Source organism: Pelodiscus sinensis, chromosome 3 (genome assembly GCF_049634645.1).
Source record: "Pelodiscus sinensis isolate JC-2024 chromosome 3, ASM4963464v1, whole genome shotgun sequence".
NCBI lineage: Eukaryota > Metazoa > Chordata > Testudines > Trionychidae > Pelodiscus > Pelodiscus sinensis.
In genome coordinates this window covers 44,467,612-44,487,887 of record NC_134713.1, presented here as the reverse complement: position 1 = coordinate 44,487,887, position 20,276 = coordinate 44,467,612, and the positions used below count along the sequence as shown (strand labels likewise).

Here is a 20,276-nt window from a genome sequence, read left to right as displayed (position 1 = left end):
CAAGTTCTATTTGGCAACCATAGCCCACCTTTCACAACTCTGATTGTAGAGCAATACCTCTATTTTACTCCTGAAAATTATTTGTGAAAATTATATGTTCTTTCAATAAACAGGACTATAAGCCTTTGTTACAAATTACATTTTAAAGTGATATTCCATTTATAATCCAGTCAACCACAAAATTACAATACAATACATAGAGTTGTCATTTTTATTGTGTATATTTCCTAGTTTCAGAAGTTGAGAGAACTTATTTCCTTTGTGACTTTTACAATAGAACATTTCAACATTAATGAAAAAGTTCTAGAAAGCGTCAGATTGAAATGAACATTTCAGAACGAAAAAAACTACAAAACAATGTACTTACAGCTTCATATGACAAATTAACATATTTCAGGAACTTCTGGACCAAAACATCAGTTAGCTCATTAAACCGATATCGAAAAAGATCAATTTCTTGTTGAATGAACCATCTTCTGAGATCCTCACTGCAGTAAAAAGTCAGATATAATTATGTACTATGTTTAAGACCAGAAATAGCACAATCAATGCAATACTATTAATGCAAGATATATTCATTTTCACCCTTCTATAAACGTTCTGCAGGTGTGAAGTAGGGATATTAGATGTTGTTTAATTTAATAATCGTGTAATCTCATCAAATCTTATGGGTTACATAATTATTCTATGATCTCCTGGGCTGAGGCCAGCAGCCAGTGAGATCCCAGCCCCATTCCTGGGGAGCCCCTTGCCACTTCACCCTGCTGCCTTGATAAAGAATCAGCAGTGCGAGGGCACGGGCAGCTCCGCCAAGCTTTTTAGCCAGCTCCGATTGGTGCAGAGCGCTGGCTTGAAAACCCGTTTCCAACATGTACCAGCTCCCGCCTGCCCCCCACCCCACTCTCACTATCAGAGGCAGCAGTGTGCAGAGGGGATGGGGGGCAGAGGTAGAGGAGGCAGTTCTCCCTTTCCTTGCTTCCTCTGACAGTCAGTGGGGGTGAAGGGGGCAGGGTGCGTAGTCATTTGGATTAATCAGTAAGTCTAGGCTTATTGGTTAATCGTTAATGACTATACAATAACATCCTAGTGTCAAGATTTTTTTTTTTTTACTCTTAAAAGGGAGGAGGGATTAGATATGATTTTGAAATAAGATTAACAATACCTATTTTAGAGAGATTAGTGCTTCCAGCAAAACTAAAAACCCTTGTGTAATTGTCAAAAGATCCCATTCAAAGACTTCAAATTAGCATAATATTAGCTGTAAATAATGGGGATCAATTAATATAGTATACTTCAGGTTTTCTGAAAACCTGAACAAGGCCCCTCACCAAAGGCTCATAAACAAAGTAAGTGTCATGGGATAAGCTTTTCTCATAGACAGTATCTGATTAAAAGACTATTAACAAAGGGTAAGAATAAGTGGTCAGTTTTCAAAATGGAGGTGTTCCCCAGAGGTTAAAAAAATGAGGTGGCAAAGTTTGCAGATGACACAAAACTATAAGTTAAGTCTCAAGCAGATTGTAAAGAGTTGCAAAAGGATCTCACAAAACTGGTAGGCAATAAAATGACAGATAAACTTCAGTGTTGATAGATTCAAAGTAACGTACATTGGAAAACATAATCCCAACTAAAAACATAAAATGAAGAGATCTAACTTAGCTATTACCACTTAAAAAGCTCTTGGAGTCATTATGGTTAGTTCTCTGGAAACACCCCCTCAATATGCCACAGCAGTCAAGAAAAAAAAAACACCACTGGGAATCATTAAGAAAGGGATAGATAATAGGATAGCAAATACTATGTGCAGATGTGGTCACCCCACCTCAAAAGTGTGTATTTGAATTGGAAAAGGATAAAAAAAGATATTTGAACTGAAAAATTATTAGGGGTATGAAGCAGCATTTGTATGAGAGATTAATAAGATTGGGAATTTTCAGGTTGGAAGAGAAAGAACTGAGTAGGGATGTGATAGAGGTCAATAAAATCATGACTGGTGTAGAGAAAGTAAATAAGTTATTTCCTCCTTTTCATAACACACAAACTAGGGGCAGCAGGTTTTAAAAAACACACACACAAGGAAGTATTTCTTCATACAACGCACTGTAAACCAGTGGAACTCTCTGCCAGAGGATGCTGTGAAGGCCACGAAAGATTATAACAGGGTTCAAAAAAGAATTAGATAAGTTCATGGAGAAAAGGCTCATCAATGACTATTAGCCAGCATAGGCAGGGATGGTGTCTCTAGCCTTTGTATGCCAGAAGCAGGGAATGGGCATCAGGGAATGATTCACCATTTTTGTTCATTCTGTCTGGGACAGACTGCATATGGGTAAGAGTGACCTTTGGTCTCACCCAGTATGACAGTTCTTATGCAACTCTTCTGACAGCATGTGAATTTCTAAAGGTAAGTATTTGTTCTAAACAAATTTAACCTTTACAGAAACAAAATTGTAAAGGCTCCTTTTTGAAATTTAGAACTCACACTTCTTCAGTTTCCTCTAGTTGGTCAACAATTTCAGAAAACTTCAAATATATACACACTGTGTCTATAATGTGGCTGGATTCTGGGCTAACCAGAAGGGGCTATGCTAGAACCTTCATCTCTCCATACACTAAGGATTTCCTATGATTACTCATTTCCAGTTAATGAGTAAATTCTACTGTCTGACACCATCATGTGATGTCGTCACAGTAATCTTGAAAGGTTCTAGGGAGGCACACCAAAGGGGTTCCCTCCTACAGATTGTTCCTAAGCAGGAGGCACAACAATGATCTTATGGATCTGTGACAACAGATTATTACCTGTTTTAAAAACAAACCATCATTAACAAGTGCCTTTGCTTATGTAGTAGTTCAGGACAGCAATGTAATAAATTCACAGTCCACTGGTATGGCGTCCTGACAGGTCTCCCGCTCTATCAGTGATGATAAACGTTCGGCTGCATGCGGTTTTGTATGCTCCCTCAGTATATCATGTCAGCTCTGTGCAGCAAGCTAGCATAATAGACTTTACGGGAGCCCCCAAAGACCACAGACTCAGATAAGATACGAAGGCATCCAAGTCAAGTTTATTGTTGAATGAAATACATTAATAGTCATCAGTAGCCAGATGGCCTCTGAGCTCCTACGCGTTTGTACCCACAACAGTGGACATGGCTTAATCAATAATATCGATTTCACTATTGCCCCATAGGCCAGCCAAAAAGTTAAGTCGAGGTACCTAATAGAAAAATTATCCTATGCATTAATGACACATTTGGTACTTCCCCAAGTACCTTCCTCCAAAGCATTCACCACTTGTTATGTTTTCACTCTTGTTGTTTCAAGCTGTTTTATCATGTACTTAGCTGCGTGTCCTTGTACTGTTCTGGCAGAATCAATTTACATATTTCATGTGCTTTTATTAGTGCTAGCAATTTTAGTGCTTCAGGCTCTCTTTCTCCTATGCTTACATGTGTAAAATTACATACAAGGTACTTTTGAAAAGCAACACCAACTGGGGATGTGAATAGGCAGGTATTTAACTAATGGATTAGTTCATAAAAATTCTATCAACTACTTCTTAGTCAACAGGCACTCAGTCCCGGGTGTGGGACCAAACCCCACTGTGACTCTGCAAATTTGAAATGCAGGCTGCCCAGCTCCTTCTGCCTTTTAAATTGCAGAGCCGCAGCAGGATGAGGCAAGAATGCATCTATCCAAGCCAGAAGAGAGCATGTTGCACTAATAAAAAAGGCAAGATGAGAGCCTGGGTGAGCATTTTAGCTATACATATAAACAGGGCTCGCCAGATGCACTGTCCGGCGATCTGTGCATGCGCAGATCATTCTGCGCATGCAAAGATCACCTGAACCCAGCTCTTCTGGGTTACAATCTACTCGTCACGGGTGAGTAGATTGTATTATTTGTTGAGCCCTGCATATAAAGTGGGAAGACTGTATCTCTGATATCATGCAAGTAGAATCAGTAAGATGTAGGCTCAGACCAAAGGAAAGGAACTAAAGAGAAAGTCAAAAACAATACCCAGGCTATGGGCTTGACAGAGGACGGTGGTATTAGTGCTCACAAATAAAGTGTGTGTTCATTCCAAATATGCACAACTAAAGCCCATCAGACAAATATAAAAAAGTGATATTCAATCCAACTAACCTAGCAATAAGCCAGAGAAATAACAAAATAAAAAATGCACATCTGCACCTCTGGGTGGCACTGTTAATCCACTAATGAAAAGAAAGCTCACATCTTCCACCTCCCATGTATTTTATCCATAAACACATCCTCCTTGAACTAAAACTGTGATTCCATCTACTTAAAATTTTCTGTAAAATAGATTCCAAATTTAGTACTAAACCAACAGCAACTATAAAATCCTTGAGCTTTGCCAAAAATTGCTTCTCTGCCTTAAGTCCTTCAGTTCAAAAAGTTTTTCCTGTACTATTCACATCGTGGTCTTACCTATTGAAGTGTATCAATTTATCATTGGCAGTGCATGGCAATTTTCATTGCAGATGGCTGCATTTCAATGGGGAATAGCGGAAACCACGGTGTGCAGCTTATGTTTCACTTCAGCATCTTCCCATCCCGGAATGATTACAAATTTAAGATATATATTTTTCCTTTTCATACACAGAGTTGGACCCAAGATATGAGAAAGACAAGATGGGTAAGAATCTTTCATTGGACCAATTTTTGTTGGGGGGAGAGCTGAAAAACAGCTCTATAAACTCAAAAACTTATCTATCCTCCCAACAGAATCAGCCCAATTAGAAAAAAATTACCTCACCCATCTTCAATATTTTCCTGTTCAAGTTGTTTGCCTCCCAGCACTAACCATTAATTAAATCTTCCTAACGGGGAAAAAACAATTTACATAGGATAAAAACTGGCTAACAAAATTATCTATAGCAATACTATACTGTTAGCATTTAGTTCAGAACAGCCCTTTATGAAGGACCAATACACTCATGAAGTTATAGAATACTGAAATATGCATTGTACTTTGGGGGGAGGAGGGGGGAGAAATCACCTAGCTCTTAAATAGCATTCTTCATTAACAGATCTCAAAGTATTTTACACACTCATCTCCATTTTACAGAAGATGAAATTGAGGCATAAGAAGATGAAGTAACATCTTCTAGTTTCAGAGAAATATATATAATACTAGAGAGAGAGAATGAGAATAAGCAGCTTTTGTGGGCAAAACCCACTTCTTCAGATGAACTTGAGAATTTACATAGACTCAGACTTTAAGGTCAGAAGGGACCATTATCATCATCTAGTCTGACCCCCTGCACAGTGCAGGCCACAGAATCTCACCCATCCCTCCTAGAATAATCCTCTCACCTATATCTCAGATATTGAAGCCTTCAAATACTTTGAAGACCCTAAGATGCAGAGAATCCTCTAGCTGTGATCTGGACCCCATGCTACAGAGGAAGGCGAAAAACCTCCAGGGCCAATTTCTCCAACGTCATCCAGGAGGTCAGTGTCTGAGCTCAGAATAGATATGTAAAAATTAATAGGGGTCCGCGATAGTGGTAAGGGGTCCAGCCACAGCAAGCATTGCTCTTTAAACATGTTTTTTCTCCATTTGTCTTGGCAGCCTTGAAACACAGTTGTACTGAACAGTGTCAGTACAACAGTGTTTGGTCTTCGCACTTGTTCTGTAAAAATACTGTCAGGGTCAGAATTCTTTTTCCCTCTCTATAAGCTGCTGGGACACTGTATAAAGTGGCAACGAAGTGGGTCTTTGCCCACGAAAGCTTATGCTCCTACACTTCAGTTAGTCTATAAGGTGCCACAGGACTCCTCGCCGCTTTTGTATAAAGTGGGTTTTACTAAAAACCAGTAAACAGAGGCAGGTGTAATTGTATTCATCACCTGCTTATCAATATTTATTGTATGACTGTTAACATTACTAATTAAGGTTTTAGGGAAAGTAGTGATAGATGTGTGAATTAACATACTAAAATAGATAAAAGGGTGCAACTGGTGCCAAATTGTTGCCACTCAGAACTTCGTGTTGCGGGTCTGAGTTTAACATGCATGGGCAATAAAGCAGTTCTGTTTACCCCATCTGCTCCTGGGTCACCTGTTTCTAACAGAAGCCAGGTCTCTCAAGCCTAAATTAAGTGCTCTATTCCTCCATGTAACACTGCAACCCACAATGCCAACCTTTTTCCAAAGTACACAAAATGCTGTCTAATGCACTAACACTAGGGATGTAAAAATTCATGTAAAAAAGTAACCATGTAACCACTAAAAATCTTAGCGGTTACATGCCACAAGCTCTGCAGTATAAAGCTTAAGTAAACTTTATACTGCAGAGCCTGCAGCAAAGCCTCCCCAGGAGCAGGGCCACTGAGAGCTGCTGGCCCCACTCCAGGGAGAAGTCTTCGCTGCCACAGCAAAACTGCCTCTCCAGGAGTGGTGCCAGCCCATCTCCCTGGGAGGCTTTCCTACAGGCTCTGCAGCTGGCTCCCAGTGAGTGGGGCTCACAGTCACTATCGGCCCTGATCCCATGAAGCCAATGTGCAACCTACAGCAGGGGATGAAGGAGCGAGGGTGGATTGGGCCTGCCAGAGACAGGGACTGCTACAGCTGAAGCAGCTCCTACCTCCTGTGGGCCCCGCAGGGCTGGAGCAGTTCTCTGGCCAGAGCAGGCAGGGAACTGCTCCTGCCCCTACTGGTTAACCAAAACAGGAAAGTATTATCCATTTAGGATGATGTTTACCAGTTAATCTTTCACATCCCTAATTAAAACCCAACAGAAATGTTCTCAATAATTTGTTAACATAATAATCTTCAATCTAAATTGTAACTTAAGAAGGCTCTCCTCATATTCATAGATATCAAGACCAGAACAGACCATTATGATCATATAGTTTGATCTCAGGTAGAACTCAGGCCATTAAACTTCCCCCAAATAACTTCTTGAATATATGTATTTTAGGAAAAACATCCAATCCATGAATTGTTGAGCCTGGATTATGAGTTACTAGTGTCCCTTAAGATGGCAATTTTTTTTCTAGGTAGATAGTCAGAACTTTGTTTTTAAGGAAGTATATTAGGTACATTACTGGTTGGAATCACTAAATGGAGTTTGTGAAAAGATAAACTGTATATGTATAACATGCCTATACACAGGGCTTGACAAACTGCGGCGAGAGCTACTCGCCAACCCCGCACCGCGCATGCATGCAGCACCGGTAAATGGGGCGCATGGAGCGACCGGCTGAAATCTACTCGCCATGGACGAGTAGAAACAGCGGTTTGTTGAGCCCTGCCTATACACATTACAACAATTGATACTACACTCCTGAAATTCTCCTGCAATCTACGCATTTTTAATATTCTGGTAATAGGAAACTGAGTATTAGTTCACAACAGTAACTACTACAAGTTACTTGCTGATTTTAAGAAACCACAAGTGACAAAACTGCACTTGGATTTTTGAACCTTGGACCCCCAAATGCTAATACTGACAATAACTCATCTGCCCTAAAGAGTCTCTCACGCAAGCTCTATCATGGTACCCCTTCTGTTCATTATAGAGGCGGCAGCACCTGGGGAAGGGGAGGGAGCACCCAGAAGGAGTCAGTGCTAACAGGGAGCCAGCTTTTAAGCAAACTACCTGTGGGCACCGGCTCCTGCAGAGGCACCTCTCCCTCCGTGCACACACTCACAGCTACCTCCGTATCAGAAGCAGTAGTCCCAGGAGGGAGGGGAAGAGGCAGGCAAGAATCACCTTCCCCCTCCGATGCCACTGCCTCACACAGGTAGCAACATGGAGGGGCAGACAGGATCTGGCCCGTACTGGCTTCCGTGGAGCAACCTGCCTTTCCCTGCACTGCTGCCTCTGTGTCAGAGGCAACAGCACAAGGGTGGGGAGGCAGCTCCATGGGAACCACCTCCCTAGGCAACTTTCTAGCTTTTGGGCACAGTATTAAATTCATGCATGTACTTACTGTGAGATTTTCAAAGTTGCTTAAAGGAGTTTAGCAACCAAATCCAACTGAAATTCAATGGTAGTTTGGGCCCTTTATCCCCTTAGGCACATTTTTAAAAGCTTGACTTTTGCTGAAAGAAATGATTGGGGGTCTTGTATAAGGCAGTTATCTACAGTGATATTTTTAAACTGTCTTTTCAATTACTGCCAGTTCGGGGGTCAAAAGTGTTAATACCAGCCTAAATCTATTTCGATTTACATCAATGGGAACTAATTTAAATCAATGCTGAATGCCTTTGAAAGTAAAAAATAAAATTAAAAAAAAACATGGTACCTGTATTCATACCCAATGGCTGTGTTGTGAGTGAATTGTTTTAAATATCACAATAAATTTGTTCAAGTATAAGAATGTATTCTAATTTTTATACTGCATGTCACATTTCCTCACAAGTGAACGCTCTTCCTGACTAAATGGGGAAGAGACTTACATTTGAATCAAAGAAAAAGTTGTATCTCTATTAAATACCATCTTACCAGACTTCAGGTTCCAAAATTTTAACTATATGCATGAAATATTAACAAGAATATACATTTGCTTAAAAAAGTAACTTACGACTGGCAATAAGCAAGGCGCAGTATAAAATGAGATATATGATCTTTCCTCCTTGCATCATAATCATCCTCAGCCAAAACCTAGTTTTCATAAAGAGAAAATATGTATTGAATTATGGCAGTAAAAGAAGTTGAGAAATAATTCCCATATTGAATATCAAGACCCACAATTCTGTCATATCACTGTAAAACATGTAAAGTACATCAAACTCTTTTATATCAATTAACTTTCTACACTTCCGACATAGCTATCAAAAGACAAATGGAAAAAAGTTCTACCTTTAACTGAAAATAGCAACTAAGAATACACTTTATAGTACCCTGTACAGGGAAACTTCTCATCCAAATACCTGCTCTGATTAGAATGACCATTGGGAAAAAGCTTCTGTCAAAACACTCATTTGTGAAAACAAATCAAAGCTAACTGTTTGAAGTCACCCACACAAAAACAATTCCGTGTCCCTTTTCTGCACCAATAAGAAACCAATTCCCAGAGTAAAACATAATATTGCTGGGACAAACAATGCCAATACACCAAAAAAAGAAATACAAGCTATGAAACATATAACTTCCACTCTGTTTTCTAAATCTTCTGCCTCTAGCCAAGCATACATTAAACCTCCCAAATCTTACTACATAATATCTTGCAGACCTTACCAAAGCAGCTTTCAGTTGATTTTGAAAGGAGTTCTGAATGTGAAAATTGTATTAAAAAATGTTAATATAAAATTAACAAGAAAAAAGTAGTTGGTAGGCTCAAAAAAAAAAAAAACCAACATAAATTGTCCAAATTATAAAAAATATGCTTTGAGTGCAGCATTCAACAAGTGCATCCTTATTCATGCAATTTTCAACAGTACTTGGAAAATAAAATTTAAAAGGTTATGCTTTTCCTTTTTCTATTATATACTTACTCTGTATGGAAATTTAAGCTTTCGAAGTTCATGCCCCAGCTTGCTTTTGTACTCTTCGCTACCTTTCACATAGCTCACACCAAGGTTCTCAACTAGTTTGAGCACTAAAATAAATAGAGGAAAGAAAAGAAATCAGCATGAGCAATTCTTGTAATATTAAAAATACATCTATGTAGAATTTGTTAGTTCTATCATCCAAGCTACAATATTGTTTTTCTTGCTATATAGGATTTTTAAGACTGAAAAAGGCCAAAAGTATTTCAGATTTTCTTCTACCACATCCCCACAAGTTTTTGGATCAACAAGAAATTTGCCTGCAGGATTACAGGCCTTAGCCTGAATCAATAAAATGGAAGAGATCAAAATCAATAAGCTAATGCAGTGCTACAGTTAGATATTTTGGGACCTGATTCAAAGCCTACTACTGTCAACAGAATGATTCCTAATTGCCATAGCATATTATTAACTACTGTGGTCAAATTAATGTCAAATTAGTTTTCTAATAAAAATTATTTTTTCTTCGCTAGCCATTCATGAACCAATTCTTTTTTTTTTTTTCCTTTTCTGCTACTGTCAAGTATTCAAAGGGCTCTGAACAAATGTCGTTATATGGGATATCTAAATATGGCGACCATATTTTCTGAACCAAAATTAGGGACACACTAACCAGCCCCGTGACCCCATTAGCCACACTCCCTGCCACAAGAAGTCCTGCCCTTGGAGGTAGTACTCCCAGGGTCAAGATGGACACAACCAAAAGTAAAGGGTGTTGTGTGACCCCCCCCCCCCCAAGAACTCCTCCCACCTTTCTCCTAGCAATAGGGATGGGTTTGGCCCCCACAGGACCCACTCAATGCACTAACTTAATGGGGAGAGAGGCTGGGGGAAGTGTTCCCTCTAACATGTTCCTCCCATGAGCAGAGTGAATTTTGTCTTGGGCACCAGGATTGAATTCATGTGTGTTTGTTCAGATGTGTGCCACTTTAACACCCAAGTTAATAGTAATATCTTATAAACCTCTCCCTTCTCCCTCTGCTGCCATGTTCCCCATTCTCCCCCACATGTGCTCCCCTGGTGCCTGCTGCTCCCCACCCGCCTCTGGTGTCCTGGCTCCTGCCCTTCTCACTCCCCTCAGCCCTTTGGAGACCTGCCCCCCGCTCCCCTGCACCAGCCCTCTCTTCCCTGTGTCCACCCCTCCTCTAGACCAACTCTGATCATCTGTAGCTACCCCTCCCCATCCCCTCTCCTAACACCTCCCTCACCTCTCTGGTGCCCATCCCGCCCCTCCACATGTCCGCCTTACTACTTCACCCCCACAATTCCCTGGCACCTGCACCTTCCTGGTGCCTCCCCATTCCCTCACTGCCCCTGCCTTTCTCCCCAATGCTCACCCCCTCACCACTCTCTGCCCCAGTTCTCCTCATGCCCCCTCTGCATCAGCAGACATGATTTGCTCAATCCCCTGCCTTCCTCATGCTCACCCCTCCTTTCAACCCATCTGCTCCTTTCACCCACTCCTCCCTTCTCCTCTTCCTCCCTCTTTCCCCCATTGTCTCGCCCTTCTCCCAGCATCACCCTGTCCCCTCCCATCCCCACTGACACCTTCCATCCCATCCCTCCTCCTGCCCTTTTTTTCCCACTGTCTCCTCTTGGCCCCCTGGCATTTGTCTCTCTTCCACCCTGCCCCTTGGTGCCTTCACCTTTCTTCTCCAGTCCTGGCCCCATTCCCTCAACACAAGCACCTTCCTTTCTCTCCTCACCCATCTTCCCCTTAGTTTTCCCCCTGCCCCTTCACTCACCTTCTGCCTTCAGCATGGAAAGCAGTTTGCAGGGACTGGAACCGGGCCGCAGTGCTATTTTTATTATGGCGGTCTGGCCCCAGAAACCCATGTAGCTCTGGCCCCAGCTGCTCCCAGGGAAGGACCACATACTGAGACTAGAGCAGAGGCCACCCACAGTGCTATTTTTAGTACACACTCTCAGTCCCCACAGGCAGCCCAGCTCCAGCTAGAGTCAAGCAGCAGCCACATGAGACCCGTTCTGGTGAGGCTGCCCCAACTGGAACACATCTCGTTCAGCTGCCACTTTACTCCAGCTGGAGCCAGGGCTGCCTAGAAGGACCCCAACTATGGTACTAAAAATAGCACCGCATGCAGCCTCTGCTGCAGTCCAGGCACCTGCCGAGCCCAAGTGTGCCCTGTCCTGCAGCACCCCAGCTGGGATCCATGTAGCTCCTGCCAGGGCCCCAAGGCAACCCAGAGGAGGAGGCAGTGGAGCCACCAGACCAGGACCCCACGTGGCAGAGGGAGGGGAAGGGCCGCACACCACTGGAATGTGAAGAATTCCCTTGAACTCTTTGAGGTGTATGATTGGTCACATAACACACACTGTATGGTTTCTGTTCTCAGTGGGCCAAGTTTTAACAGATGCAAGCAGAAGATCAGATATTCTTATTCAACCACAAAAGGACCTGTTCACATACAAAGTTAGGTATTTGTACAGAAGATGGTGGTAGTAGTAGCAGCAGCAGCAAAGTTACTCCAGCATCCACAGACAATCAGTTAGTTACAATCAGGCCCCATTGTACTGGGTGCTAGATAAATATAAGACACTCCCTAACTTCAAAAGTGGCTGAGAGAACTACAAGTTAGCACGGACAAAAGCTGGAAACATTTCAAAAGTGACAATCCAAGAGTAAGAAACTATTATCAGATCCACTGTCAGAGCAATGAATAACTCCTGCTTGCTTACTTACTTGATTTTAAATACTATGAAAATTTCTATGAAATTGTGCAGGACAATGTAGCACTTTAAAGACTAACAAGATGGTTTATTAGATGATGAGCTTTCGTGGGCCAGACCCACTTCCTCAGATCAAATAGTGGAAGAAAGTAGTCACAACCATATATACCAAAGGATACAATTTAAAAAAATGAACAAATATGAAAAGGACAAATCACATTGCAGAACAGAAGGAGGATGCGGGGGGGTGGGAAGGGGGAGGAAGGAAGGTAAGTGTCTGTGAATTGCTGATATTAAAGGTAGGGAGAGTGGGATGTTTGTGAGTTAATGGTATTACAGGTGATAATTGGGGAAACTGTCTTGATAATGGGTGAGAAAGTTCAAAGACTTGTTAAGTCCTTGTCGGTAAGTGTCGAATTTTAACATGAATGACAGTTCAGAGGATTCCCTTTCAAGTGCAGATGTAAAAGGTCTTTGTAGCAGAATGCAGGTGGCTAAGTCATTTAGAGAGTGTCCTTTCTGGTTAAAGTGGCAAGAAACTGTTTTCTCTTTGTGATCTTGTCTAATATCTGTTTTGTGGGCATTAATCCTTTGGCGAAGTGTCTGAGATGTTTGTCCAATGTACATAGCAGACGGACACTTTCGGCACATGATAGCGTAGATTATATTTCTGGATGCGCAGGAATATGTGTTCTTGATCTTATAACTCACTTGGTTAGGTCCAATAATGGTATCAGCAGAATGAATATGTGGACAAAGCTGGCAACGGGGTTTGTTGCAAGGGAAGGTACCAGGGTTGGTATTAGTGTGGTATGTCCTGTGGTGGTTGCTAAGAATCATCTTGAGGTTAGGTGGTTGTCTATAGGAGACTATGGGTCTGTCTCCCAGAGCCTCTTTGAGTATGGTATCCTGTTCCAATATAGGCTGTAGTTTCTTGATAATGTGTTGGACAGGTTTAAGTTGGGGGTTGTAGGTGATGACAAGTGGTGTTCTATTGTTGGTTTTCTTGGGTCTGTCTTGAAGTAGATGGTTTCTAGGTATTCGTCTGGCTCTTTCAATTTGCTTTTTTGTTTCTCTGGGTGGGTAGTTGAGATTTATAAATGCTTGGTAGAGATCCTGAAGCTTCTGATCTCTGTCAGTGGGGTTAGAGCAGATGCGGTTGTATCAACCGCATCTGCTCTAACCCCACTGACAGAGATCAGAAGCTTCAGGATCTCTACCAAGCATTTATAAATCTCAACTACCCACCCAGAGAAACAAAAAAGCAAATTGAAAGAGCCAGACGAATACCTAGAAACCATCTACTTCAAGACAGACCCAAGAAAACCAACAATAGAACACCACTTGTCATCACCTACAACCCCCAACTTAAACCTGTCCAACACATTATCAAGAAACTACAGCCTATATTGGAACAGGATACCATACTCAAAGAGGCTCTGGGAGACAGACCCATAGTCTCCTATAGACAACCACCTAACCTCAAGATGATTCTTAGCAACCACCACAGGACATACCACACTAATACCAACCCTGGTACCTTCCCTTGCAACAAACCCCGTTGCCAGCTTTGTCCACATATTCATTCTGCTGATACCATTATTGGACCTAACCAAGTGAGTTATAAGATCAAGAACACATATTCCTGCGCATCCAGAAATATAATCTACGCTATCATGTGCCGAAAGTGTCCGTCTGCTATGTACATTGGACAAACATCTCAGACACTTCGCCAAAGGATTAATGCCCACAAAACAGATATTAGACAAGATCACAAAGAGAAAACAGTTTCTTGCCACTTTAACCAGAAAGGACACTCTCTAAATGACTTAGCCACCTGCATTCTGCTACAAAGACCTTTTACATCTGCACTTGAAAGGGAATCCTCTGAACTGTCATTCATGTTAAAATTCGACACTTACCGACAAGGACTTAACAAGTCTTTGAACTTTCTCACCCATTATCAAGACAGTTTCCCCAATTATCACCTGTAATACCATTAACTCACAAACATCCCACTCTCCCTACCTTTAATATCAGCAATTCACAGACACTTACCTTCCTTCCTCCCCCTTCCCACCCCCCCGCATCCTCCTTCTGTTCTGCAATGTGATTTGTCCTTTTCATATTTGTTCATTTTTTTAAATTGTATCCTTTGGTATATATGGTTGTGACTACTTTCTTCCACTATTTGATCTGAGGAAGTGGGTCTGGCCCACGAAAGCTCATCATCTAATAAACCATCTTGTTAGTCTTTAAAGTGCTACATTGTCCTGCATTTTGCTTCAACTACCCCAGACTAACACGGCTACATTTCTATCACTATGAAATTGTGGTTCTACTTATCACCATTATTTTCCTAGAAGCCTCCTCTCTGCAGCACTTAATATTGGGGATGTGAAAGCATAAAGTTAACTGATAAGGCTGAACAGTTAGTCAGCTCCCAGGGTATGGGACTACAGGTGGGAGGTTGTCAGCTCCAGGCTGCTGCCTCTGTTTCAGATGGCGCAGTGCCTGCCTGCACCAGGAAGTCACACGCAGGCACTGCTCTGGCTGGGCTAGAGCAGCCCCTGCCTGCAACAGGAGAGCTCACTCCTGCCCAGCAGCAAGTGAGGGTCTGCCAGGATAGAGCAGCCCCGCTTTAATCAGTTAGGGTTAAACAATATGTTTAACACATTAACTAAACAAACAGAATTTTGCATCCCTAGTTAATACTGTATCACTTGTTGACTATGGTTCATCTCAAACTGCACTTATCCAAAGTGCAAAAAAATGAATTATAGCTTTATAGTGTTACTCACATTTAAGCCTATCGATGGCAAAATTTTCAAACTCAGCTAGAGAAATATTTTCAGTGGGAGGCTGTAAGTAGAACTGCAAGCTGTGAGGATACAAATCTCCTCGTCTATCACCTGCCAGCCTTGCCTTCAACCTTCTTTCTCTAGAAAACTCCATTGTGTTCAGATGAAACTAGAGGGGAAAAAGTTAAAACAATATTTGGTTTAATCAGTGTATCATCAGAAATAACCACATTTTGCCATACAATGAAGGCAACATCCAGATATGAAAGTAAGGAGGTGTGCCCTGGTGCACTGCTCCAGGTTGGCTGCAGCCAGCCTGGGGCATTTGATTCGGAACTGACATTTTAAAGGGACCAGTTGGGGGCACTCTATAGAGAAGGTGCATGCACTCCCAGCCGGCTTACTGTGTGGTCATGGCTGTCCGGGCCCACTCCTGCAGAGTGGCAGAAGTGATCCCTGTCTAGCCCATGGCAGTCTGGCCCCAGTCCCAGGGCAGGCCCCTCAGTCTGGCCATGAGAGGAACTGGTGGTGGCCCCACTCCTGCTGCGGTGGGGCAAAGGGCCAAACCAACCCCTGTCCGGACTAGGGATGCTTAATTCCAATTAATCAGCTAATCAAGTACAGGCAGTCCCCGACTTACGTCGGATCCGCACTTACGAACGGAGCTTTCTCGCCCCGGAAGTCGGAAAGCCCCGTTCGTAAGCTGCTCCGGTGCCCCTGGTCTGCTGGAGACCGTCTCCAGCAGACCAGGGGCACCGGGCGGGTTCCCGCGCTTCCGAGGCTTTGCCAGAGCAAAGCCTCGGAAGCGCGGGAACCGCTGCTGCTGCCACTTGGGTGCCGGTGCCTGTGGTCTGCTGGGGACCGTCCCCAGCAGACCACAGGCACCGGGACCCAAGCGGCAGCAGCGGGCGGGTTCCTGCGCTTCTGAGGCTTTGCCAGAGCAAAGCCTCAGAAGCGCGGGAACCCCCGCTGCTGCCGCATGAGACCCGGTGCCTGTGGTCTGCTGGGGACGGTCCCCAGCAGACCACAGGCACCCGGACTGAAGCCGCAGCCGCGGGGGGGTCCCGCGCCTCTGAGGCTTTGCCAGAGCAAAGCCTCAGAGGCGCGGGGAACCGCCGCTGCTGCCGCTTCAGTCAAAGCGGCAGCAGCGGCGGTTCCCCGCGCCTCTGAGGCTTTGCTCTGGCAAAGCCTCAGAGGCGCGGGACCCCCCCGCGGCTGCGGCTTCAGTCAGGGTGCCTGTGGTCTGCTGGGGACCGTCCCCAGCAGACCACAGGCATCCAGACTGGAGCGGCAGCAGCGACGGTTCCCCGCGCCTCTGAGGCTTTGCTCTGGCAAAGCCTCAGAGGCGCGGGACCCCCCGCAGCTGCGGCTTCAGTCCGGGTGCCTGTGGTCTGCTGGGGACGGTCCAGGCACCCTGACTGAAGCCGCAGCCGCGGGGGGGTCCCGCGCCTCAGAGGCTTTGCCAGAGCAAAGCCTCAGAGGCGCGGCACCCCGCTGCCGCTGCGGCTCTGCTCCCCGTGTCCCTGGTCTGCTGGGGGGGGGGGGGGGCGCAGCTAGTGTGCTCCCCCCCCCCCAGCAGACCAGGCTTTTGTTTTGGACTCTGGGGCAGAGCAGCTGGGGCGCTGCCAATTGGTCCTGCAGCGCCCGTGGGCACTACTGGAGCAACCCGGCAGCACCCCAGCTGCTCTGCCCCAGGTCCTGATTCAGCCGCTGCTGGTCAGTTTCAGCAGCGGCTGAATCAGGACGTCTGGGGCAGAGCAGATGGGGTGCTGCTGGGTTGGTCCAGTAGCACCCCAGCTGCTCTGCCCCAGGCGTCCCCAAGTCAGCTTCTGCTGAAACTGACCAGCGCTGACTACAGGAAGCCCCAGGCAGAGTTGCTCTGCCCCGGGCTTCCTGGAATCAGCTGCTGATCAGTTTCAGCAGCAGCTGACTTGGGGACGCCTGGGGTTCTTAAGTTGATTCTGTATGTAAGTCAGAACTGGCGGTCAGTTTCAGCAGTGTCTGAATCTGGACGCCAGTTCCGACTTACATACAGATTCAACTTAAGAACAAACCTACAGTCCCTATCTTGTACGTAACCCGGGGACTGCCTGTAGTCAAAAGAATTTCCATCCACTACTCCATTAGTCGATAAGGAGCATCTGCTATCCTCTTGCACCTCTCCCTTTGAAATTTACAAGAACTGCCCACAGCTCTTATATACTTCAAAGGGAGAGAGGCAGCAGGAACCCATGCCAGTGAGGAGCAAAGCAATCCCTGTTGGCCCAGGTTCCCCTCTGTGCCTCTTCCTTTGAAATGTATGACAGCTACAGGCAGCTCCTGTACATTCCAAAGGGAGAGGAGCAGCAGCGTGACCCACACAAGCAGGATTGTGTCAATCTGCTGCCCCCTGCCTCTCCAGCCCCTGCAGAGATGGCATGGGCTTTTAAGCAGGGTTCCCCGAGCACCGGCTCATGCTCCCTCCCTCTCTCTGATAGAGGCAGCAATGGGGCGGGGGGAGTGACTAGTCAAGTTCCTATTCGACGACCCGATAAGCATTTAATTATTGGATAGTCGATTAGTCACTTACATCCCTAGTCTGGACATGGCTGTGACTGCGGCCACTAGACCATGACCCCAGCCCTGGGACAGGCCCCACAGACTAGCCTCCATATGACCAGGAAAGGGGCTGGCAGTGGCCGATAGCCTCGCTCCTTCCATGGTTTGGGAGTAGAAATAGCTCCTGTAGGAGGGGAGACGAAATTGGCCAGGCCCCCATCCAGCAGCAGCTACCCAGCCAGGTAAATTAGCCCAGCCCCACTATCCATAGCCTGACCCACCCACACACCCTCTGCCCTGAGCTTCCCCAGGAACGTTTCCTAGAAGTAGAGTTGTACAAGTGCAGGATTCTTCCAAGGGGAGGCGGGTTGGGAGAGTACAGCACCTGTAAGAAATGGGAGCGACTGTCACCCCTGGCGACACCACATCCCCACCTCGGTGGATGCGGCCCCAGCTCACAGACAGCGGGAAACACTGCCCAGGAGCGAGTTACAAGGGGCAGCACCAAGCTGGAACCCGGCCACTCTCGGGAAGCGGGCTCCGTGGCAGACAGACGCGCCGCGCCAGTGACGGTGGCATCCCGGGCCCGGGGCACCGACTCCCACCGCCCGCCCTCCGACAGCACCGGACCGCCCAGCTGCGCGCCCCCCCCCCCTCCCGCCCCCAACGGGACGCACAGCGCCCGGGCCACGCTCAGGCACCGCGGCGGCAGCAGCACCGGAGAGCGCGAGGCAGCGGCGCTGGGCCCTGGCTCGGGGCAGCCCCGAGGAGGCGGCAGGAACGGAGCGATCCGAACGCGCGAAACCCTCACCCGGCTGCCGCTCTCCGCACCGAGCCTACCGGCTTCTCGTTCCCGCGCGCAGCTCAGCTCGCCCCGCCCCGCCCCGCCGCCTCACTTCCGCCCACTCAGCGTTAACCCCGCCCACCTCCGCCAGGAACTCCACCCGCAGTAGCCGCGCGACACCTGACTCCGCCCCTACGGCGTGATTGGCGGGGCGAGAGACGCGGAGGCCGCTTGGGTGCCGGGCTCCAGTCTCCCGGTTCCGCCTTGTAGTGACTATAGAACGCAGCGTGTCGGGCTCGGCGCGCGCTCCTCCCGGCGGTGCTGGCCCCTGCCCGTCGCCGGTGAATGGGTTACCCCGCTCCAACACTGGGTAGGGCGCCACTTCTGCTAGTGCTGTGCAGCTCTCACCCTGTATGCCCCACTGCTCCTGCGAACCCTTGCCATCCACGTGCGGAACGGGCCTGATGTGCACTAAGGTGTGTGCCGATGTGACACGCAAAGCCTAGCCCTGGCCGCTCTGCTAATCCGTTGGGCGCTATTTGAATCTCTCCTCAACAACTTACAAAGATCCCTGATGCCCACCGCTTTCCAAGCAATTAACTCTGGCTGCCCAGACACCCTTGCATCTGCCCATCCCCTCCCCGATCAACTCTGTTCTTCCTCCTCCCTACTGATGAGGTTTTTCATCCCCTTTTCTTTGGCGGGAGATGCAGCTGCAGCAGGGTCCTTTTCTCCCCCTTCCAGGCTGTAGGCAGCTGTGTGGAAAAGGAAGGAAACAAAAGGAAAAACCATGTCGCACTTTAAAGACTAACAAGATGGTTTAATAGAATTATTGTGCAAAAACTTCTTGCACCAAAGGACATCCACACCCTCAAACAAAGCACATCGCTTTTGCAATGCACTTTTGCACAAGAGAGCGTCCATGCTGCATGGACGCTCTCGCACAAGAAAGTTCTGACTGCCATTCACAGAATGGCCATCAGAGCACCTGTGCTTTTTCTGATATGTTCTTTTTGTGTAAGAAACCCCTGTGGAACGTCCACACATGCCTTTTTTGTGCAAGAACTGTAGCGCAAAAAGGAGTTATGCCTTTTTACCTACACCACAAAAAGCTCTCTGTTCTGTTGATTGACTGTAGATTTTCTTGTGCAAAAATGTGCTTGAGGTGTGGACACTCCATGGGGTTTTGCACAAAAACAGCCATTTTTACGCAAAAGCCTTGTAGTGTAAATGTAGCCTGAGGGAATGGGGAAGAGTTCAGTCTGCTTAGGGCAGAGACTCTGATTAGCTGCTCTTTCTTCTGAAAGTGGACAAATAGGTCAGACAGCCATCAAAAGGAGCTTTCCCCAAGATTCGGCTCAAATTCATTAGTGGACTGCAGCTTCTTGTCTCACAACAAAACTAACTGTAACCAAAATTCCCATCATTCATGAAAAAAGAGAAGAGAACATGCAAGAACATGAATACACAGTAAGAAAAACTTATAATACTCTATACCTTTAAAAGCCCCCCAAAATGTATAGCCTTTTAGTGGCTCAGTATCATTTACACTGTCACTCTCATATTTCTGTCTCACATCCCTTCTTGGGTTATGTAAAGAGGCATGTACAGCAGAGATAATATTTCCCTGTGTATACACAGGTTGAACCTGTCTGGTTCAGGACTGTCTGGTCTGGTCCAGAAAGACCAGAGACCCCAGCGACTAGGAGCGAGGGCCAGCTGGGATTCTGGTGGTGACGGAACGGGAGTGGAGCTTGTCCAGTGGCTGAGGAGTGGGGGAGCAGGAGAAGGGAGAGCCCAGCTAGAGGGCTGGAATTGGGGCCAATCCTATGGCTGGGAGGCTGAGAGCAGAACCAAAGCCTGACTGGAGGGCTGGCAGCCTGAAGCCCATCCAGGGGTCTGAGAGTAAATTTGGCCCCATAGCTGGGGAGCCAGCA

General features: G+C 46.0%; 1 protein-coding gene across 7 annotated transcripts in view; it reads right to left on the bottom strand.

Moving 5' to 3' along the window:
- PRIM2 (DNA primase subunit 2) overlaps window positions 1–18,479 on the bottom strand; it is a 226,769-nt gene extending 208,290 nt beyond the window's left edge. For 4 of the 7 annotated variants that reach the window (XR_012902557.1, XM_075923673.1, XM_075923677.1 and 1 more), the window contains exons 1-5: window positions 18,367–18,479; window positions 15,018–15,186; window positions 9,475–9,578; window positions 8,562–8,641; window positions 368–488 (exon numbers count right to left, since the gene is read on the bottom strand). Coding sequence is in view for 6 of the 7 variants with exons in the window: in XM_075923673.1 (XP_075779788.1) it covers window positions 368–488; window positions 8,562–8,641; window positions 9,475–9,578; window positions 15,018–15,171 (459 nt within the window). In the remaining variant the exon portion in view is untranslated. Of the gene's footprint in view, window positions 1–367; window positions 489–8,561; window positions 8,642–9,474; window positions 9,579–15,017; window positions 15,187–18,232; window positions 18,341–18,366 lie in introns of those variants that run through there. The other 3 variants (XM_075923676.1, XM_075923674.1, XM_075923675.1) reach the window with 3 other exon arrangements.
- Window positions 18,480–20,276: the final 1,797 nt, after the last annotated feature.